The 23,345-nt window shown below is 43.8% G+C and overlaps 2 protein-coding genes across 3 annotated transcripts in view; both read right to left on the bottom strand.

Moving 5' to 3' along the window:
• LOC311020147 (solute carrier family 12 member 9) overlaps nt 1-6,633 on the bottom strand; it is a 53,063-nt gene extending 46,430 nt beyond the window's left edge. The window contains exons 1-4 of the mRNA XM_084020018.1: nt 6,063-6,633; nt 3,200-3,334; nt 1,653-1,790; nt 709-1,032 (exon numbers count right to left, since the gene is read on the bottom strand). Coding sequence (XP_083876144.1) covers nt 709-1,032; nt 1,653-1,790; nt 3,200-3,334; nt 6,063-6,282 — 817 coding nt within the window. The 5' untranslated portion in view covers nt 6,283-6,633. The remainder of the gene's footprint in view (nt 1-708; nt 1,033-1,652; nt 1,791-3,199; nt 3,335-6,062) is intronic.
• Nucleotides 6,634-7,352: 719 nt separating this feature from the next.
• On the bottom strand, nt 7,353-12,312 carry LOC311020157 (uncharacterized protein). Of its 2 annotated transcripts, XM_084020039.1 has the most exons (5): nt 12,240-12,312; nt 11,494-11,627; nt 11,237-11,323; nt 9,737-9,901; nt 7,353-9,537 (listed from the first exon to the last, which is right to left on the bottom strand). In XM_084020039.1, the coding sequence occupies exons 1-5, from the start codon at nt 12,250-12,252 to the stop codon at nt 9,352-9,354; spliced, it is 585 nt and encodes a 194-aa protein (XP_083876165.1). In that variant the 5' UTR covers nt 12,253-12,312; the 3' UTR covers nt 7,353-9,351. The 2 variants fall into 2 exon arrangements, with proteins under 2 accessions (XP_083876165.1, XP_083876164.1); XM_084020038.1 differs by lacking the exon at nt 12,240-12,312 and having other exon boundaries at nt 11,494-11,692.
• Nucleotides 12,313-23,345: the final 11,033 nt, after the last annotated feature.

Raw genomic sequence — 23,345 nt, 5'->3', positions numbered from 1 at the left:
AGTAATCATGTGCTCGGATATAAATCCCTGGAGACGGACTGCACTGCTTGGATAGATTCCCATGCACATTAAGAACCAAAGAACAAGTACGCAATTGATTTAAAGATCAATCAAAACCTTTTCTAGCAGCAGAGGAATATATGTATTTTTGATTAATAAAAAAAACAATAAATTAAAGAGTGAACATTAGTGGCAACAGGAAAAAGCCTGAGAGAGGCAGTGGCTCCATTCCCAGCAGGGCTCATTTCGGCTATGTTCAAAGTCGTTCACACATCAGATCAAGTGACAAATCAGTCACAGATTGCTTTCTCAGTCATCAATATTTGCCTGTGATATTATCATCTCCATGTCTCTCACGTTCCAATACAATAACTTCATAGAATTAACAATGTACAGTCCATTTCCCAGTTAAACACTGTACAACACATTGATTGTTAAAGCCTCTTAATAAGTAATAATGCCCACCGAGATGTCCATAATCAGACCTTCCCCTCGTCCATTCATTCCTGATAACAGACACCTTGTTTGATGTCAATGTTTAGCCTCATTCATTAGCACTCTTACCTCATTGTCCACATTAATTAATTTCACCTGGCCAAATAAACATAAGCAGTAAACAAAGCACTGATCACATAAGACACTCCAAACATGCTTGGTATGATCCTGGAAGAGCTATTTTTGGCCCAGCAGCCTCATCATCCACCTTACCCCACAGGTTCCCGAGCAGCGTGTCCAACTTGAAGCCAGTGAAGTTGGCCGTGGTGGGAAACCGGGGGCCCGTCCCATTGGTCGGGTTAAACCAGGCAGAAGGGGGCAGCACGATGGTACGAGGGCCTACGGCAAAGAAGCTGACGAAGATGGTGCCCAGGACAAAGATGACCACCAGGAAGATGACGAAGGTGGCCTTGGCGTAGATGTGGGCTCCCACCAGGCACACCAGCAGGCACAGCAGGGCCACACCTGTACCATAAAGCAGGGACCACCAGTAGCCCGATGGCAGGACCTGGTACGGAGAAGTGGCCATAGACCCGTCTGGCATGGGATGAAAAAAAGCGTTGAGGCGGGAGGTCATAATGGAAAAGGGAAAGGGGAATATGTGTTAATGCTTATGAATGATTGACAGAATGTGTACAGCCGTATAATGTTATAGCACAGAATGTCAATAGTGGAGCATTTTAAAAAGCTTTGACAGACACAAACAGTTTTAAACAGGAACAACCAACAGAAACTTTCCCAGCTTTATTCACAGTTTTATGTTCTTTTCTAGACACTCCTTGCGTAATATTCACATTTCTACGCATTCACACCTCAGATGTCAGTTGTTGAACATGGAAAGCATTTCTTACTGGGTATCCCTACAACTTCTCACCAGGACCATGCTGGAAAATATTAATTTTCTGGGATTTCCATGACTTTCCATAATCTACATTAGTGTCTCGATGACCCAAACCCTCCTGGTTTGTTATGTTTGTTTTCTAAAGGAATTTACTTTCAAAAGAAGTGTCCATTTCACTTCTTGCCCGCTGCCAACTGCCCACTTTGCTATAATATGTTACTTTGTAAGCTTAACGCATATAAACCCATTTTATGAACTAACACAATGGCGAATGTTGACCTGTCAACATTTTACAAGCTGTTAAATTGAAACTGACCTTCTGGCACTCCAAAGGTGGCCACGATTGCTTCAACCAGACCCAGCACAAAGAGAGCGCAGCCGCACACGTTGGCCAGGAAGAACATGATGCCGATACTGCCGCCAAACTCTGGACCCAACGCTCTGCTGATCATGTCTGAGTACAGTTAAGGCCAAGTGGAGAGGTTTATTGGACATGCTGTCAAACAGTGTGTGTTTGAGATTTCTATTCTTATAGAACGCCATTAGCGTTGAAGAGTTTGACATCACTGACACGTGGGTGAAGGTCTGTTCTGTATAAAAGCCTGGCTTCTAGTTAAGATTAGAAAAATGTTTGGGTCAGGAAAAGAGTTTTTGGAAATACACACTTCTTTGCTTTTCTACTGCCAGTTAGATGATGGAGCTGGATGGTAAATATCTACATCCACAGCCAGGAGACGGCAAGACGGCAAATCAGGGGGAAGAGCTAGCCTGGTTGTGTCTAATGTATAACTGCTACCACAAACCACAACGTGTAGTTTTAATACTGTATCTATTAAACAGATGAGGTAGAACATGCCAATTGGTGAGCATTAGAGGTCCTGGTTGTTGGATTGTTTTTTTGTTTTATTTGTTTTTTTTGCCAAACTAGATCTTTCCCGTTTACAGGATGTGGTGAGCCAACCATTTCCTGGCTCTAGTTTCAATGTGGAGATATGCAAGTGTTCTTGTCTCACTCGTTTAACATCTATAGTTGTAGTTGGTAAATTATCACAGGGAGGATCCTCTTCACAGAGCCTGCCATGTTGCACGCTATGTTTCTGCAGTGGCCCAGAATGGACAAACCAAACACTGGCTTTAGTGCACACCTTTCGTGTTTTTGCATTAGCTGAAGACCACTGTAGTTCTGACACAATTGTGAAACTGCAGTAATGTGAGCCGCAGAGTGCAAAACCATGGTGGGCCATTATTATGGTATTGATGGACACCATTACCGTGACGGTTCATGCCACCAAATCCTGCACACTGTCGCTTTAAGCATATTTGTATTGTATAAAATAAATGTGAATTCACTCATCTGAGATTGTGATCACTTTGGAGCTAATATAGACTTACAGTTAGAAGTGGTAGTGGTGGACCAAAGGGAAGAGAAGTGGGTTTGTGACAGAGAAAACCTGAATGCCGAGTAGACAAAGATCTCCAACGTATGCATGTAAAGCACGCGTTTCAACGTAAGAGAATGATGGCGAAGGCCCGTCCTGACTGATAAACAGCACTGATTGGGATCATTTACCAAATTCCTGGCAACGAAACATACTGGTCTCCATCTATAGCAGTCAACAGTGCAGATAACGAGGGAATCAGTCCCCTATTCAGTGTCACAGACAATGCTACAACACACTGCCACAAACAAAGAGGCACGTTATCTTTGTTTGGTTAAGCAAGGAGTTTTACAAGTGTGTGCCTCTTGATATCTTCACCATTGACTATGGTACGGTTACTATGCTGACTGTCACGTGAGCATGCCATGTGATGGTGTGTGTGTGTGTGTGTGTGTGTGTGTGTGTGTGTGTGTAAAGAGGATACAATAGGCCCCCCCAGCATCCAGGGCTCCATTGGTGGAGATGGCACAGACTGACAGCACGGTCATGCAGATGATGATATAGGCCACCAGGAACATGGCAATCGCTTGGTACAGTCCGGAGTGGCCCACCATGAATCCTGGGCAGACAAAACACAAACACAAATCAGGACTGGGTCAGCTGGTTGAAAGCAGAACGTTGGTCTTGAAGAGGGAAGTTAAGACTTTCCATGAGTTTTCAGTATGACACGAGAACCAAATTAACCCAAACTGTTACCATCATCCAGCCAACTACGTTATATATTAAAATACTTCTGCTTGTAGCATATGACTAATATATTTCTGGAAACCTTTTCCGAGAAATCCAAATGAAAGTGACTGTTGTGTAAAAAAAAAAAATACTTATCTCAACATCCAATTTTCTCCAAAAATTAAACTGAAATCACATGTGATTCCAATTTCCTCCAAGAAAAAATAAATAAATAAACTGGCTTAACATCAGGAGATATTTGATCAAAGACCAAACCAAAAAGCATTGTAACAAGACGATGGAGACGGTTGATCAAAATAACTAAAACATCAAATCTTCACAAGCAAAGTCATGTGCATGTAATCAAAGTGTGGGGGAAGATTTTTACACCATGTCGGACACACATGTTCCACATCATCGCCACTTTCTACTACTGTGGTCTTTGATTTTATATATTATATATGATTTATATTATATATATACACACAGTCAATGACCTTGACTAACTGCATTATGCTGGCATCGTCATGATCTGCTTTCATCACTGTGGTATGCGTCACATGATCACAGAAGCAGAATTTAACAGTAAAAAGGTAAGATAGTAACATCAGCTGATTTACGTATGATTTACCGTGGTAAGGGCTCGGGGGTATACAGTGGTCAGGTTCCATTAACAACCCTTTTCAGAAATTGGCAACCAATCAGACTTCAACTTTAATGTCTGTAGGTCAGAAATCTACTTGACCAAAGTAAATTTTTTCTTGCCTCTATGTAAATAATTGTATTCATTAGAATTTATCAAATAACAACAAAGCAGAAAGTTCATTGTCACGTTTGATCTTTATTTAAGTTAATTAATCAGAACATAGCCATCCAAGCGAGATGTTTTCTGCTCTTTTCCAGCAACGTTTTTTTTTTTTTGGAAACTTGAGTGCCTTTGAAAAATGACTCAGTCTTGCTCTCAAACTTGCAGAAAAATAATTAAGAGTGCCACCCAACAAAACTCCTGTGTCCAGGATAATTTAATGAATTACACAAACTATAAGGCAAGCCGGGAAACCACTTTTAAAAGTGTTGAGCCCTGTAAGTGTGTAATGCCAGTTGGATTTTAAAGATATGTTATCCAAGAACACATAAACGCCTTCATGATCATCTATGTCGAGGCTTTCACAGCTAATGCTAAGTAGTTTCACATCCACAATGAAACTACAGTTACTTCCTGCGTAGAGTGGCGGTTACAGTATGAGAATAGTAAACCCCTACACAGACAGCTACTATGTGTCTGCACATGAGTCTGTTCATGTGTGTGTGTGTGTGTGAACACACTATGTGTGTCCACTGCACAGCAGCTGACATTTCACGAGACTGGGGGGCAGGGGAGGGGTGGGGTAAGAAAGAATTAGAAAACAACTTGAAGGTACAACAAGGAGAATCACACAAGCACAAACACAGAAGAGCAACCTCTAATTATTCAAATAAGAAAAAGAGAGAAGGAAAAAAGTTCCACTTCAAAGGCTGGGGCTTTTTTTTTGGTGCTTCTCGGTTGTCAGTGCCTCTTTTTTTATGCTTTCACGGGACAAATGTGAAACTGCTGATGCATGGCATTATGATTAGTAGCGTCACACACATTTTTCACAGGAAAAGGGAACTTTTACTCTCTTGACTTATTTTCGTTATTTCAACCTTGACTCGTAATTCCAGATGAGGTGCAGAAATGAATTCTGCTAAATTAATGAGTTTGTCCTTGTGACCCCACAACAATAACAATTTGAAGGATTTTACCAGGAACATTTCCCAAGTGTGCTTTTCCGTATAAGTTGAATTAATTCCCTGAGCATCTGAAGCCCTTTGCTCCATGCCACAGTGGGATATATTTCACTGGTCAAATCATCACCTCAAAAAACCCGCCATTTTTAGGGGGAATTTGGTTGCGCATTACTTTCAAAATGAAAGAAGCAAAGCCTGATCAAACCATTTATTCTTCCTCAATACGTGTAAATATGGAGGGGAACGATCTGCTGCTGACTGGGGGGATTCTACCCCCTTACATGCAAAACTATGTGAGATATTGAGGGGTTTAATGTAGAAAGCTAATAACATGTTTAATAAAGATGTGTGCCAGAGTAGTTAGTGAACTAAAAATAATGCTAGATGCACAGATGGATGCACTCATGTTGTATTTTCCTGGATATTTAATCAAATAATGCAATACACAAAAAAAGTTGGACTAGTTCTCACACTGATACCTCAGAGATGAAAACCCCCTCTGTAATTCACCTGCTTATCAATCTAAATCTCCTTTATGAACAGCACAGGATGTATGAGGGGAAATCTAAGGGACAAACCCCTTTGATTCAAGGCGGTTCTGAGTGTATCAAGCACAACTTTATTTCAATTAAATCAACTTAGTGAAATTGGCTGACACTGCCCCAATGGTGGTTATTCAGATATAAGAATATTGAACACTTTAAAAGCTGATGTTACTGAAACACCACCGACAAACAAGGCGACGTTAAAACATCAGTATTTTGAATGGGGTCTGGCGTAGCTCTGCTGTTTTGCTGTCACAAAAGCGAAGCCCGGCGGTTGAGCGGACATCTGTTATCATCAGCACTCACCTATTCTGAGAAACACCACCACGCTGAACATCGACAGCAAGGTGGGGATCACCACGCCGAAGAATATGGAGAGTTTCTTCGGCTGCCGCGGCGGGGTAGACCTCTGCCGCGGGCTGCCCGGGTGCAGCGTCGGGGCCTGCCCGGGCGGAGGTGACCGCGGCTCGGACTCATTGACGCTGGTGGAGAGGCGGTAGTGGAGAAGAGGAGTCCGCTCCGTCATGGTGAAACCTGCCTCCTCACAAGCTCCACGACTTCACGGAGAGCTCCGAGTAATGTCAGAGCGAGTCGTCACTCCAGCTCGTCTGTTGAAAGTTATTCCGACAGTTACAGGTTTGTGAAAGTGTCCCGTGTTTATCTCGGAAGTTGGTCAGTGGGGCGTCGTGATTGACGACTGGTAAAACGTTACCTAGCTACATAGCAAAACAGGAAATACGTGCTTCCGTTAGCAATAAGATAACTTTAGATAAGAGCAGCTTGGTAAACCTCTATATTCAAAGGAGCAGTTACACATAGTGTTAAAAGGTCAGTTAAAAGTGCACAGGAGCCGCCCATATCTAGCCCCGGTGGTTCTTCTCGTATCTTTGCAGCTCCTGAAAATAGTATCATGTGATGGACGAACGTTAAGTCGCATCAATCACAAGTGTAGCTTCCGGTTGCAGCTTTCAATATAAAAGCTCTGACTAGCTAGTAAAACTCATATTAAGAGACATTGCCTGGTCTGTCAAGTATATCAGCTTTATTCACCCAAAGAAACAAGTCACGTGCCACTACTTGAGATACATTCCTTACGAAATGCGTATATGTGTCTGGATTTAGAGATAAATCCTGCAGTTTCCGGTTTTTCCCGCCTTTTGTATCTACCTTCACAAATCTATTTTCCTCTTCTGTCTTCCAGCCCACTTATTTCCAGCCTGGTGCTGTCGGTCATATGATCAGGTTGGCTGGGCCAATCAGAGGGCGGTATTCTTTCAACCACCTGCGGATGGCAGCCGCATCACACGGAAAACCACTTGCAATCTTGAACTTGTTTAAATGTAGTTACTTTCATAAACTTCAGAACATACAAAGATCAAATAAAACGTGCCAAAATATTAAATGCATCCAATTACTAACGAGACATGCATTATATGTCTTTAATTAAATGTCAAGTGTAAAAAGTAAGCATTTGTTTTTATAATTATTTTTGGAAACAATGGCATATTGGCATGGATCAATATGGCTATAAAAATACAGTTTACTTAAAAAAAAAAAAAACTTCACTTTTATATTCATAAAGAGTGATGCAATTGCTTTTATTTTGAAGGTTTTGACTGGTTTAATATGGTAAAACACTAATGAAAAAAGTTATCAGAATAAAAATGCATTAAAAATGCTGTAATGGTCCACCAGCCTCCTAAGCCATCTTCAATAAATAATATACCAACACACATAACACAGTCTGACTTGCAGAGTCTGGACGTCTGTCCTACACAGGACAGTTATTTAGCAAGAATAACATATTTAGAAAATACTGCTGCACTATATATATACAGTGATACATATGTTTAAAAAAGTAAATGCATACATATATACATAGGCTATTAAAGAAATTAACTCATTGTGCGTACACTGGTCATATACATACTTTCAGACATTTTGGGATTTTCAACACTGATACAAGATCTCATACAAGACATGACAAGAGCTATTAAATATGCACTCATAGACTTTGTTGTAGCACACAGGTTCCCTGTTTTGAACTGGGTGGAAAAATACTTGCTGTTGAGTGCTTTAAAGGCACCGTGTGTAGGATTTTGCTGGCATCTCGCAGTGAGGTTGCAGATTTCCACAAACTGAAAACACAGCCACTCACTCCGGTAACTGCGGTAACATGAGCCACTGTGTAAAACTGTGGTAACGCAGATGGCCATCCTTCTCATTATAACACTATACTCACTATAATTCATACGGTGGCGCCACGGTTTCAGAGAACTACATGGCAACGTATAAAGGAAAGGCTCTTAAGACCAGCGTTTGGTTTTGCCTGTTCTAGGCTACTGTAGAACCAAATAAATATCAAATAAATAACAAAATCACCCAGTGCATTTCTCACTGTATCTGTTTCATGTTTTGAAGACCTTAATTGCATTTATTTTTTATCCCTCCCTTTCAAAAGATAAGCTATCAAAATCAGCATCAGTGTCTTCCTGCAAACAAATGCTTGAAAAAGGTAATAGAGCACCTCTCATCCATTACCCACAGAGGGCGCTACAGTTACCTATTTAATCGGACGTTGCAACAAAAGGCAGTGCCACAAAATCCTCATTTTAACACTGCAGGAAGTGTGAAATTCATCACAAAATCTCATTTACTTAAATGGAAAACAAATACGTGCATCATGGGGTCAAACAAGACAACATTCCAGTCAGATTAGCTTCACCTGAAGGACCCTGAACTCCTTTTTTTTTTTTGTGAAACATGAACATGAGGACGAGTAAGTAGAGCTGCCCTGCCTCCTTGCCAATCCAGTAGAGGGAAAGTACCTGGTTAGTTGCACAGTAAACAGAAAGATGGCTGAAGCTCTTGGCAAGCGACCTTTATCACCACCTTAACCAACCGCTGCAGACTAGAACAAAATCACACAAAGAAGTGATGTAAAAAAAAGCAAAAAAGAGTAAATATTAGCCTGGTTTTCCACATCTGGTATTACGTAAAGAGATACGTGTAGATGCTGAACATTTGTAACTGTCGGCCTGGTAAGTAACATTTAGCGTTGGTTATTTAGTGAAACTTATCTTTAGTGCAAGATTATAAGCCGTATTCTAGCCCTGCTATTAGTAGTTGTTTGAATGACTGTACATTTAGATTGTATGGACCGAGTACTAGGAGTAGCTGCCCCCTATTTGCTTGAAGCGTGTGACAAATATTACACATTGCACCTTTAAGAAGCCGCTAACGCACCTTAAAAACCTCCTCAGTGTTTCTTCCAGTGAAGAATTTCGGTTTCACGTGATCTGTCTTTTTCACTCTGAAAAGATCGCCAAGAAGCTATCACTCCTTGTGGGTTTTGAAGACATTCAACATATTTGGCCTTTAAAACCATTCACTGGTTGATGATCAACATCCATCCTTGTTCCCAGGGGAAGTGGCAAAACCAAGGATCAATTCCATCCACCAACCCAATTCCTGTCTTCTTGGGTCTTCATCAACATGTGTGTACAATGTGCCGGTCTTCTCGCGACATCCCGTTGCATCAGTTCTCAGGTAGCACATCTGGGCAGCGTAAATCATTCACGCTGAATTAATCAAATTAGCCGCAGGTTCCTTTAGCGTTGGTAGTCCTGTGTTCCACTTTGGGGACGTCGTCTCGGAGGTCAACGGCGAGACGCTCCAGTTTCCCCCTGAGTAGTTTCCGGTACTGTTCCAGCACTTCACTGGCAGTGTTCACGCTGGAACAGTTCTGTGCTGCAGAATGAGACGGGGTCACTGTGCCATTCTACAAGGGCCCAAAAGTAGAAACGGCTTTACTTCAACACCCTGTAAATTTGTGCTTTGTGTCAGAGACAGAGAGGAGTCTAATTAGTCTGATCAGGTCTAATATGTAAAATTGTAGTAACAAGTTTATATTATGTGAAGCAAATGATCCCTCTCCCTCTCTCTACAACAATGTATGGTATGGTATTCATGTGGATCACCTGTATCCGGAGCCTGTCGACAACAGCCAGATGATTTGTGATGTGATGCTCCAGTCGCATTAATAACGAGGTCTGGCATTCGGATGTGGTCTGATTCATCGTCCCCAGCACTCCGCTCCGAAACACCCGGAGCGCCCCAACCACCTCTGCGTGTTTCTGCTGGAGCTGGAGAAGCAATCAACCAAACATGACATGAAATTGGGAGTATTTCAAGTATGATAGTAACACCTTTTGTTTGAGCAAGCAGTGGCTCAGTGGTTGCTCTTTCTAGATCTCCCAGACTTTGATACTCTGGTAGCCTTCATGCTGATGATCAAACACATTGTCGTTGCGCTGCACTATCTTTCTAAGGATGATTCAACAACATCACCGTGGTCCTGGTGGAAGCTATCAGGCAAGTGTTTATTTAAATAAACTCCTGGTGTACTTACAAACTTTCAAATGCCTCGTTTTGTGAGTACAGACTCTATGTGTACTACTGCAGAAGTTTGGTAACATTCCATGCATTATTAGTGGGGTAATTTACTACGCTTTACTTACGCTGCTAGTGCTAAGCCATTCGGCTGATAGCGGCTATCTTGACCAATGCTGACCATCGCTAAAAATGCTTCCGAGGGGGTATTTGGCTGGATGTCATGGTGGAAATTACCTAGGGTGCATTTTACTTCGAACCATCACTTTAAAAAGTTGGGTTTCCCCGAACATTCTAAGTGTTTGTCACCGCACCTAAGTCAAAAGAAAAGAAGAAGAAAAAACACGTTGTCGAGAGTCTCGTGTGTTTTGTCTTCAAGTTAGCATGACTGTTTCAGAGCAACAGGTGTTTCGGCTCAACGAGTGACTGTGTTAACTGGTGACTGTCAGCCACATGCGTCCCTGGTTTCATGATTTTCATTACTTCATTTCCATGTCATCAGAAGAATATCTCAGTCAAGGTATAATGTCAAAATTAAGTTTGCACATGACAGCAACATATTCACTCATAAGTCGCATGGAGATTACTTTTTGGACCCAAAAGCAGTCCAGAAAACTCCACACAGCAAAAAGTCTTTGAGGTGAAACCACCGGAGCAGTAATCCAGGAACTCATGGTGATTTAAGTGGCACAGAAAAACGCCAGGCAGCCAAGTGAGCAGGCAGACAGAAAGCAGGAACACACAGGCAGGAATCTTGCAGGAGATCAATCCGTAAATAAGTGCGGGAAGGTCAGGCATATGCGAGGACAATCGCGAAGAAGAAGAAGAAGAAGAAGAAGAAGAAGAAGAAGAAGAAGAAGAAGAAGAAGAAGAAGAAGAAGAAGAAGAAGAAGAAGAAGAAGAAGAAGAAGAAGAAGAAGAAGAAGAAGAAGAAGAAGAAGAAGAAGAAGAAGAAGAAGAAGAAGAAGAAGAACTTCACTCCATTGAAGGAACAAACACAGAGAAGGTCAGTGCGGTGATCATTTTGGAAGAATGACGGACAAGAAAAGGTGTGCATATGTGCTTTGGGGATGTCAGGTGGTACTTACACTTTTTTTTGCCCATTCCCTTGTGTGTACCAAAACACACGGCAGCTGCACAGGAGAGGGCAGAGTGTCTGCTCCCACGCAGGCAACCTGAGTACAGGAACAAAGTTTAGTCACACGTTAGTCAAACACGACACAACTTTTTAGCCATTTCTTATGAAAGCTTTTGTGATATGATGTTAGCTCTTTTTTTTTTTTTTTGTCAGTGCGTTTCTTTTTATTCTACGTTCTTAAATAAATATTCATGCAAAAATCCTCACCAAATCCGTCCTCAGCCCCTCAATCTTATTTTCCATATTTTTCCGTGCTTGACTGTTGCACCAAAAGTCAGAGGGTTTGGCCTGGACTTCACACAGATGGGAGGAAATCACTACGGTCAGCAGCAGCAGGAGTCCTACGGGGGCGCACAGTGTAGATGACTGAAGAGCTGCCATCCAGCTGGGTTGTTTTGCTCCAGCAGACAGACTTGTCATTTGCCAAACTTACCTGTTAGCATTTGTTTTTTATACATGCCCCCCTACACACACACACCTCCAGACTTTTCTTTTTGTCCTCCTCCTGCTCAATGGTGTTAAGCGCATGTGTTGTATCTCACCTGGCTATCTTCCATTAAACTCTCACCTTACCAAAAATCTCCACCCACACTTTGTGCCCTAACAAGCATCTGAGGTCTTGCTTAAGCACAGAATTTTTGAATCATGAAAGTTGGAAGAGAATGAATGAAGGGTCACAGGGGAAGTTTAACAATCCTCCATTAGCATTTTCTGGAGATTTGACGTCATGTGAGGCCCTCGGGGCTCCTAAATCAGAGTCTGGAATATCTTTATGGATTGAGACATACGTCACATTTATAGTCCTCACATTAACACGAACTATACAGCATGTTACATTTAATGTGACATCCACACGACACATTTACACCACTGTAAGTAATGTGTTAACCACAGTGCCAACAGACCCCCCCCCCCCCTTTGTAAGTTGTAATGAGTCCAAGCAGTCCACTCACTGCTATAAGCCATAACCTGGTCCTGGATGCATGGTGTCCCTCAACTGTGGTCTGACAACCTGCACACACAAAAATGAGCTCAAAAATCTCTTGCAAAAGATCCAAAATCACACATCCCAAGTCCGGCGAGAACCCCGTTCAGCTTTCTCTTTGAATGCGTTTGGAAATGGAGCAAGCGGGCTTGGTCTTTGTTTAGCAGAAAGTTAATGTTTGACTCTGAATCGTCAATGCAAATAAGACAAGAGAGGCACCATGCCACCCAGACAGGCAGCTTACCTGCTTCTAGGCATGTAGGACTCACTGTGTAGTAAGCTTCTATGTAGTTTATATCTACATATAACAACTACAATATGGCACTGACTCTACTGCTACTACAACTATTACTAGAAATAATAATCATCATCATAGATACATAAAGAAGAGGGTTTCCTCTATATTTCCCCACTTGGCAAAACAGATGTGTAGAACAACAACCAATGAGAAGAGTTTTTTTTTCCAGTTTGATTAAGCAGTGTACACGTGCAGATAACCAACAGCAGTATGATTGGTAGTTATTTAATGACTTGGTCATGTGGCATGATCAAAAGATATTTGATCATGTGTCAGATGGCAACACACACCATTAACGACCTCGACACAACATTACTTCAAATATATGCCATCAGAAGTGGAGGTGCAACTTATTGTTATGATTCAAAAGTAACTTATTACACTTCCTGAGAAACTTGCCCAACACTGCCTAGTACTGTTGCATCTTAAGGCTGTAATACTACCTAAGAAAAACAGACCATGCTATATGTTCATATCCTGTTGCACAATGATGTGACAGTGCCAGATGTCAAGTACGTCCTTGTCCATGCATGTCCTGTTTCTCAAGAACTGTCAAGTTTAATTGTTCTACCCCGGAGACAAATAACGTATGTTACTGCCACACATTCAGTTATACAGTTGCTTCTGTTTGGGGCATGTTTTTTGTTGTGGTTCTGGATGGTGTCACTAGGAGGCGCTGTAGCGGTGGTCGGACTTGTGCGCAGTTGCAGGTTGAGTAGCAGAGAAGAAGCGATCTCAGCAGAGAGAAAAAGACAGCATGATTAAGAGAAAAGCAAGAGAAAAGTGTGTAAATCATAGAAAGACAGAAATAAGAAGAAACTCAAGCTAATCCCTCACTCGGTATCCAGCCAACGAGGTTAGTTTTGTGTATTTTATTTTCTAAAAGTAATTGTAATTGTCAAATGTATTTGTTTTATGCTAAGCTAATTGTTGTTTTATATGTCTGTTTTTCTTTAGTTTTCACGGTGTGATTTATATGGCTCTATGCAAGATGGACGCTAATAAATTCATCAGTTGAGGAAACCGCTTGTGTCTGTGGTACCTGAGGGAATTATAGTGAAAACTCGGACTGAAATCAGCGCGAGTGGAGAGAAAACGGCGTCGCGCATGGACGGAGGAGCAGCGTATATGTTGGGGCGTGGTCGAGGCGCATACGGAGCGGAGCTGCGACCAAGGGACTGTTGAACCAGGGACAGTACAGGACGCAGCAGCTCGCAGTTTGATAAGCAACACCACAAGATAACGCCATAAGAACTTGATCTTTCACATGTAAAGAGTTCAAGCATCAGAGGCAAAGTAAAGGTTGGTTAATCAAACTGAAGAAAGAAGGGAACAGCCCTGACCCTGCTATTCAAAAGTTCCCTGTCAATTAAGTTAAAGCTGCTATAGGTTTATGAGGTAAAGCCCACATAAGTTGATCTACATATTTGATTTCATTTTGTACATGTGAAACAGTTGTGTGAATGCTGTATTTTATTTGAAGTTAAGGACTCTGAGAGCATATTTGGTAACATTTGGGTAATATTTGAGCTTCTATTTAAGTCACGTTTATTACTGTACTACAGTTAAAGGAGCACATTTTATTTTACAAACTAAAACCCTTACTTTCAAATGGTTTAAACTCATACTAAGAGGCATTTAAGTTAATACTTAAGACATTTTACACTATTCAGTGCCACTTTAAGTTTGTTTTGTCACAGATGGCAGCGCGTGTGGACGCAGCGACCCCTCGTTGTCCCGTTATGTCGCCGTTTTTTAGTGTTTTAAGTGCGTTAAGTGTTATCCCGTCTTGTCTGTCACGTGTGTCCAACACAACCCGGTCCGACAGCACGGTTCGGAGTATTTGTTACGGTCGTGGATTCCTGCTGGACAAGAAAACCACAACTTATACTCTGGACAAAAAACTTTCCGAGGAACTCAGCGGCCTTGGACTTCTCCATTCGACCTCGCTCCCGAGTGCTGCCCCTTACCTGGGAAGGAGACGCCGCAGGCGGTGTGAACGAAAACAGAAGAGGGGTAAGCGCGGGGGCATCCGTGCTAGGCTAGCGGCTAGCCCCCACAAGCCGGCTATTCCGAGCGTACTAATGGCAAATGTGCGCTCTATTGACAATAAACTGGACAATATCAGACTCCTACGGTCAAGCCGGAGAGACGTGAGGGACTGCTGTGTCTACGTCTTCACGGAGACATGGCTCCACGAAAACATCCCGGACTCCGCCATTCAGCTTGACCGGCTAACCTGCCACCGAGCGGACAGAGTTACGGTGAGCGGAGGGAAGACCCGCGGCGGCGGTGTTTGTGTTTACATCAGTGATGCTTGGTGTCGGGACACGGTGGTCATCCACAAACACTGTTCGCCGCTTGTGGAGTTTATGTTCGTGAAGTGCCGACCCTTCTACCTTCCGAGGGAGTTTACAGCCATACTGCTGGTCGCTGTTTACATCCCCCCCAGCTCCAACAGCAAGGACAGAGAGTCGGCGCTCTGTGAACTTTACCGGGCCATCACCGAGCAGCAGACCGCACACCCAGACGGCCTGCTCATCATAGCGGGGGATTTTAACCACGCAAGTCTTAAAACCCTCATTCCAAAAATTCATCAACATGTTGATTTCCCTACAAGAGAAAACAACACCCTGGACTGTGTTTATACCACTATAAAAGGAGCATACAAGGCTTCCCCCCTCCCCCACATCGGCCTCTCTGATCACCTCACTGTGCTGCTGAAGCCCGCCTACAGACCACGGGTGAAAGCGGACAAACCTGTTTCCAAACAGGTACGTGTGTGGCCAGAGGACAGCACGGCTGCACTCCAGGACTGCTTTGAAACTACAGACTGGGATATGTTCAAGCAGGCAGCCACATACAACAACCACACTGTTACGGCCTCCAAACAATTAGGTGCATCGACCAGTGACTCGAAATTGGAGACCTCAACATAAAGAAGAACACCAGGAAATGGAACTTGTTAACAGGTTTTATTAGCCAAAGGAAAATAAACATTCTTTAACAAAACCATAACTAATATGCAACATAAATACTTTACCCAAATAAAGAAGTCAGCAACCCGGAAGGGACCTGGAGATGCCAGCCAACTCATCAAAAAGGAGGGGGAACCAGGCCACCCCCTATAGGGACGTCGAAGCTGGCCCCCCTCCGCCTGACAAAATCAAACTAAAAACTAAACCGAAGAGGAGGACTGCCGGCCATCTCCAGGCCAAAATAAAATAACTAGGTTCAGAACTACTGAAAGGAAAAAGGGTATTCAAATCATGCTGTGGGACAGGAGTGCTGCTGGGTCTGTTCCTCGTGAACAACTGCCCTTGCTGGCTTATACAGCAGGCTGGTAATTAGCTGCAACGATGTCGGATATGCTGCAGGTGTGTCAGCCTGAGTGTGAAAGGAGAGACATGGGGGTTTATTCACAACAATGTGTGAGTGAGTGAGTCATGGCCACACGCAACAACACAGACATTCAAGAATATGCAGACACGGTTGCAAGTTACATCAGCAAATGCATTGATGATGTGACCCACACGAAATCCATTAACATCCGGGCAAACCAGAAGCCATGGCTGACAGGGGAGGTCCACAGGCTGCTGAAGGCCCGCAACATCGCCTTCAGAGCCGGGAATCCAGCTGGTCTCAGAGCGGCCAGAGCCAACCTGTCCGGAGGCATCCGGAAAGCCAAGCGCCAGTACACCAGCAGAGTCTCAGCTCACTTCAGTGACAGCAGAGACACAAGAAGCCTGTGGCAGGGGATTAGGACCATCACGGACTATAAACCCCCACCACAGACCTGCGCTGATGACATCACCCTGCTGAATAACCTCAACAGCTTCTTTGCAAGGTTTGAAGCACCCAACAGCACACCGCCACAAAAAACAACACCCCCCCCCCCACGACCAAGCTGTCTGTCTCTCTCCAGCCAGTGTGAGGAGCACACTGTCGAGGATTAACATCCGGAAAGCTGCTGGACCTGACAACATTCCTGGTCGTGTGCTGAAGGACTGTGCGGTGGAGCTCACAGATGTCCTCACAGACATCTTCAACATCTCCCTGAGCCAAGCTGTTGTTCCGGCGTGCTTCAAGGTAGCCACCATCATACCTGTGCCGAAGAAGTCTTCCCCCACCTGCTTCAAGGATTACCGACCCGTCGCACTGACCTCGACCATCATGAAGTGCTTCGAGAGGTTAGTCCTGAAGCAGATCAAAACCGCCCTCCCACCCTCCCTGGACCCGTTCCAGTTTGCCTACAGAGCCAACCGGTCCACGGAGGATGCCATCTCGTCGGCTCTCCATCCTGCCCTCACCCACCTTGACAATAAAGACTCATATGTGAGAATGCTGTTCATCGATTTCAGTTCAGCATTCAACACCATTATCCCCCAGCAGCTGGTCTGCAAGCTGACAGATCTGGGCCTCAGCCCCTCCCTCTGCAACTGGCTGCTGGACTTCCTCACAGCCAGACCGCAGCGTGTTCGGGTAGGCAGCAACACATCCGACACCGTTGTGCTGAGCACGGGGGCGCCCAAAGGATGTGTGCTCAGCCCCCTGCTCTTCACCCTGCTGACCCACGACTGCACACCCCACCACAGCTCCAACCACATCATCAAGTTTGCGGACGACACGACAGTGGTGGGTCTCATCAGCAACAACGATGAGACCCACTACAGACAGGAGGTTTCCCAGCTGGCCACGTGGTGCCAGGACAACAATCTCTTCCTCAACGTGGGGAAAACGAAAGAGATCGTTGTCGACTTCAGGAGAAGCGTCACCCAGCCCCCCCAACCACTGACCATCAACGGTGCTGCTGTGGAGCAGGTGAGCAGCACCCAGTTTTTGGGGGTACACATCGCTGAGGACCTCTCCTGGAGGAGCAACACCACGGCTGTAATCAAGAAAGCCCAGCAGCGCCTCTACTTCGTCCGTAAACTAAAGAAGTTTAAAGCCCCCACACCCATCACGCTCACCTTCTACCGAGGCGCCATTGAGAGCATCCTCAGCAGCTGCATCACGGTGTGGTTTGGAAGCTGCACTGCAGCCAACCGCAAGTCCCTGCAGCGCATCGTGAACACTGCTGAGAGGATCATTGGTGCCTCACTCCCGTCACTGCAGGACATCTACAACACCCGCCTCACCCGCAAAGCACTCCGCATTGTGGGTGAACCATTCCATCCGGCCCACAAACTTTTCAGCCTCCTGCCTTCAGGAAGAAGGTTCCGCAGCATCCGGTCTGGCACCAACAGACTCAAAAACAGCTTTTTCCCCCAGGCTGTTAGGATGCTGAACTCTCTCCCCTCCCTACCCCCTACCCCCCCTGGATTTGGACTTTAACCCCACCCCCCACCCCCGACACAATTGGACAATCAACAAGCACAAAGACACTTTAAAGACACTTTACAGTCCTTTTTACTACTGACTCTTGTCAGTCCCGGTTTACATTTTTAATTCTATTTATTCTGCACTTTTACCAACACTGTACCAACACTGTTTACTTTACATTTCATACACTTTACATTTCATACACTTTACATATTTATACTGTTTTTATACTTATAGTTAGATTGTTGTGTTGTTACATGTTATCTGTTATCTGTTATTTGTTTATTATTTGTTGTTGAATGTCTGTGTGTCAGCGACACTGTGGACCTTGAAAAACGGTATCTCGTTTTCCTGTATGTGGACATATGTGGAAATGACAATAAAGTTGTTGAAGTTGAAGTTGAAGTTTACTAAGACATCACAATGAGTGAGCCAAGTGAGTCTCAAGCTCAAGTTGAGGTTAGTGCAGAACCCCATGAGCCAGAAACCAGTGATGAAGAAATAGAAGAAGTTCAACCAAGAAGAAGTAAAAGAGTGAGAGGGCTCACGGAGAAGGGCAAAGAAATGCAGGATGAGAGAATTAAGTCACTCCAACAAAGATTCAGCTACACTTATGATAAATGGAGAACACATGCAAGATCATCCAAGAAACCCCTCTCACAATCAGAACCGCTGAGTGAAGAAGTGCTTAATGATATTATTCAGGATGTTTTAGGACTCTCTGCAGATGTCAGAAAGATTTATACAGAGCTGCGCACGCTCCCCCCACCAGATCAAGAGACACGTCGCAGAGTGGACCTTTGTGTGGAGATCTCAAAGTTCATCGTTAATAAAGCTTCATCTCGTTTGAAAGGAAGTTTGGTGGAAGAGGAACAAGACTGGCCAGAGGCAGGCTCTCTCTTTCAAACTACAATAACCAGTAAGTCAAACTCTGCAACAACCAAGAGTACTTCACAGTCAAGTAGGTCTTCTGTCAAGCACCAAGAAGCTGCAGCAGAAGCAGCTGCAAGTCAAGCCGTTCTCCAAGTGTTACAAGAACAAGAAAGAGAACAACAAGAGATTGACAGACTTGAAACTGAAGTCAAGAGAAAGGCTGCAGAGCAAGAAGTTTTGGTCAGAAATCTGCGTTTAGAAAGAGAGGCAGAAGAAATCAAACTAAGAATGCTAAGAGAAGCAGATGAAGCTAAAATGAAAGCGCAACAAGAAGAAGAATATGCAGCTTTGCAAAGAACGCTTGATGAAAAGAAAAGAAAGTTACAGCAATTGGAAAAAATCAAAGATCTCAAGGCAGCACAAGCAAGAATGAAGGTGTACGACCAGGCAAGCATGAAGGAGGGGCAGAAAGTTGATGTAACTAAGTAGAGTTGAGCCGGATACTCGGCTGAAACGAGTATCCGGTACGGATAAAGCACTTTTGCCGAGTACGAGTATTATACGAGTAATACGAGTCAATATCTGTGCTCGGATTAAATAAAAATCCTCATTGGGTAGCTGACTGTGTCTGCGTCCTGTGATATGCTAAAGCCCCTCCCCTACACACTCGCAGACGTGTTGTTGTGTCCGCTCTGATCACTCACACACAGAACAGCTCTCTGTCTCTCCCTCAGTCACTCAGGTTCGCGGGTCGTTTTCCGTTAATGTTTAGGGTTTCTTTCTTCAGCTTCAGGTTTGTTATTACTTAGGTTGGTACTTACTTATGAACTAGTAGAGTTCTGGTACTTCGTTCAGATGTGGTGCCGACTCGCGTTGCGTCTCTGCCTGTCGGAGATTTTTCTTTTTCTTTTTTTAACCGTCATCTGGCTGCCTGGCTCTAACACTTTCTTGCTGTATTTCGTGAAAAAATAAAGCTGGTAGTGGTATAAATATTGGAAATCAAGCTACACACACACACACACACTCTCTCTCTCTCTCTCCCTCCACCTCTCTCTCTCTGCCGTCGGGAGTTTTTTTTTTTTTTTAACCGTCAACTGGCTCTAACGGTTTTTTTTTTTTTTTTTTTTTTACTTCTTGCACTGAGTGTCTGACACTTTCTTGCTGTATTGGATAAAAAATAAAATAAAGCTAGTAGTGGTATAAATAATATTAAGCTACACACACGCCCCCCCCCCCCCCCCCCTCCCTCTCTCATGATCAGTGATACAGAATAATGAGTGACACAGAGAATACCAGTCAGAGTTTTCTTAACTTAAATCCCGCCCACTTTCGGGTTAGGCCCCGCCCACTCCGAGTACAGATACAGATACAGATAATTCATATGGTTAACAGATACAGATACAGATACAGATAATGCTGTACTCGCTCATCCCTATAACTAAGTTTCACACTGAAGACAAAGACAACGCACATGTAAGTTTTCCTCCTCCTCGTGAACAAGTGGTGCCACAAGCAGTCAACACCATGTCAACAAGTGACAGTGTAGCAGACCTTGTTAAAGTGCTAGCAAGTGCGCTAAGTGCAAGCCGCATTCCTGTTCCTGAACCAGCAGTGTTTAGCGGGGATCCGATAAGATACAGTGACTGGAAACTTTCATTTCAAACACTCATCGACCAAAAGAACATTCCTGAGAATGAGAAAATATTCTACCTTCGGAGATATGTGACTGGTCAGGTGAAAAGTGCGCTTGATGGATACTTCCTGCTTTGAACTGAGTCTGCATATGTTGCTGCTTGGCAAGTTCTTGAAGAAAGATACGGAAATCCATTTACTATTGCAAAGGCCTACAGAGACAAGCTACAAGCCTGGCCCAAGATGACGTCAAAGGACAATTTGGAGCTCAGAGACTTTGCAGATTTCTTGCGCAGTTGTGAAGCAGCTAAGGTTCACATCAAGTCATTGGAGATTCTCAACGACTGCATTGAAAACAGAAAGATTCTCTCCAAGTTACCAGATTGGCTGACCGCTAGCTGGAACCGCAAAGTGATGGAAATAGAAGAGCAAACAAATCAGTTTCCCACATTCAGCCAGTTTGTCGCGTTTCTAACAAGAGAAGCCAAAATAGCCTGTAATCCGGTTACATCATTACAGTCACTAAAGCAAAGTGAGTCAGATAAATCTGAGAGGTTCAAGACTACAAGACAGAGACAAGTTGGTGCTAAAACACTGGCCACAAGTTCTCAAGAAAAATCACAAGAACTGACTTGTAGTTTCTGCAAAAGGCCTAAGCATTCGCTACACAAGTGCAGAAGTTTTCTGGAGATTGCTGTACAAGACAGAGTCAAGTTCATTCAGTCAGAAAAGCTATGTTTCGGCTGTCTCAAACCTGGCCATCTCTCAAAGAAGTGTACAAACAGAAGCAGTTGTGAGAAGTGCAACAAAAGGCACCCTACCTGTCTACACGAAGATAGAGTTAAAGGAGAACTAAGACGACAACCAGATAAGTTGCACACTAGCGACGAAAGACTAAGTACAAACAGTCAATCTCAAGAACCACAAGCGACAGCCACAGCTACAACAAACAGAGTTGTGCGTGAAGAATGTAACACACAAACAGCCGCGATTGTTCCTGTTTGGCTTTCAACGTCTACACAGCCTACAAGAGAAATCCTTGTTTATGCCTTACTGGACTCGCAAAGTGACACAACATTCATTCTCAGTGAGGTTGCTGATTCACTAAAAGGTGACAAAGAACCAGTGAAACTAGAGTTGTCTACTATGTCTTCCAAGACCACAGTTGTGCAGTCTCACAGACTACAAGACTTGCAAGTTCGTGAATTTAACTCAAGCAAGAGAATCACTCTACCTCCAACATTCACGCGAGAGTTTATTCCAGCCAACAAAACCCACATTCCTACCAATGAGACCGCTAAAGCTTGGCCTCATTTGGAGCACCTTCAAACAGAGTTGCCTCCTCTGCAAGACTGTGAAGTAGGTCTGTTGGTCGGATACAACTGCTCACAAGCTCTCCTTCCACGAGAAATAGTGTCAGGTAATGAAGATGAGCCATACGCACAACGCACTGACCTGGGTTGGAGTATTGTTGGACAAAGTAACCCCTGTTTGAACTATGGAGATGCTATCGGAATCAGTCATCGCATCTTTGTAAAGAAAGTCATTCCCGAGCTTGAACCCTCTGTGAATCTTCAAAACACAGTTCATTACGTGAACAGGACAAAGGTAAGAGAGGTCACACCTGCAGACATTGTCAAGGCGCTGGAGTCTGACTTCTCTGAAAGGACTCTGGATGAGAACCCAGTGTCTCAAGAAGATTTCCAGTTTCTCTCTAAACTCAGAGACAACATCAAACAAAACAGTAGTGGTCACTTTGAAATGCCTTTACCATTTCGTGTTGAAAGACCCAAGCTACCAGACAACAAAGTGTGTGCAATGCATCGTCTGAAGTGTCTGGAGAAAAGACTAAGAAAAGACAAAACATACTACAAGGACTACACAAACTTCATGGATGATATTATTTCCAGAGGTGACGCAGAAAGGGTCCCTGATGAAGAGTTGGACAACCTGCCTTCGTGGTATATCCCACACCATGGGGTCTATCACCCACACAAACCAGGAAAAATCAGGGTAGTGTTTGATGCCTGAAGTACCAAGACCTCTCTCAACGACCATCTGTTAACCGGTCCTGACCTGACGAACATATTGGTGGGTGTTCTTTGTCGGTTTCAAAAAGGTTCTGTCGCATTCATCTGTGATATAGAACGAATGTTTCATCAATTCCACGTTTCAAGGGAGGATCAGGATTACTTGAGGTTTCTTTGGTGGGAGAAGGGAGATTTGGAAGCTGCACCTTTAGTCTACCGGATGAAGGTCCACCTTTTTGGAGCAGCGTCTTCACCAGGCTGCGCCAACTTTGGCCTGAAACACCTGGCAGCTCAAGGGCAAGGAGAGTTCGAAGATAATGCCATTCGTTTCATACAAAGAAACTTCTATGTTGATGATGGCTTGGCAAGTGTCTCAACAGAAAAGGAAGCCATTCAGCTCATCAAGGACTCAAGAGAACTGTGTTCTACAGGAAAGTTAAGGCTTCACAAGTTTGTGTGCAACAGAGAAAGCGTAATGTCAACTATTCCTGAAGAGGAGTGTGCAGTAGTCAAGGATCTCAATATGTCGCTAAGTTTACCACGCATGGAGAGAGCTCTTGGAGTAGAATGGTGCATTACATCAGATGCGTTCAAGTTCAGAGTTCAAGTCAAGACAAATTCACTGACAAGAAGAGGTGTTCTTTCCACCGTAGCTTCTGTTTATGATCCTTTAGGCTTCATTGCACCGTTCATCCTCATAGGGAAACAGATTCTCCAGCAAATGTGTAGAGAGAAAGGTGATTGGGATCAAGAACTTCCAGAACATTTGAAACCCCAGTGGGAGTCTTGGATCAAAGATCTTCCAAGTTTGGCTGACGTCGAGATTCAAAGATGTTTCGTTCCTTCAGACTTTGGACCCGTCAAGAGATACGAGCTACATCACTTCGCAGATGCCAGCGTTAGCGGATATGGAGTGTGT

The sequence above is a fragment of the Eutrigla gurnardus genome (genome assembly GCF_963514095.1).
Source record: "Eutrigla gurnardus genome assembly, chromosome: 10".
Classification (NCBI taxonomy): domain Eukaryota; kingdom Metazoa; phylum Chordata; class Actinopteri; order Perciformes; family Triglidae; genus Eutrigla; species Eutrigla gurnardus.
Note: the sequence above shows the minus strand (reverse complement) of the source record. Positions and strands in the feature narration are given on the sequence as shown.

Bases quoted from the DNA above. Each gene is read 5' to 3' on its own strand.
- LOC311020157 (XM_084020038.1), bottom strand. From the start codon at position 11,667: ATGGCAGCTCTTCAGTCATCTACACTGTGCGCCCCCGTAGGACTCCTG. The intron at 11,324-11,493 runs GTGAGGATTTTT...TCCTGTACTCAG, and splicing joins AGGGGCTGAGGACGGATTTG to GTTGCCTGCGTGGGAGCAGA. The intron at 9,538-9,736 runs GTGATCCACATG...GGGCCCTTGTAG, and splicing joins TCGACAGGCTCCGGATACAG to AATGGCACAGTGACCCCGTC.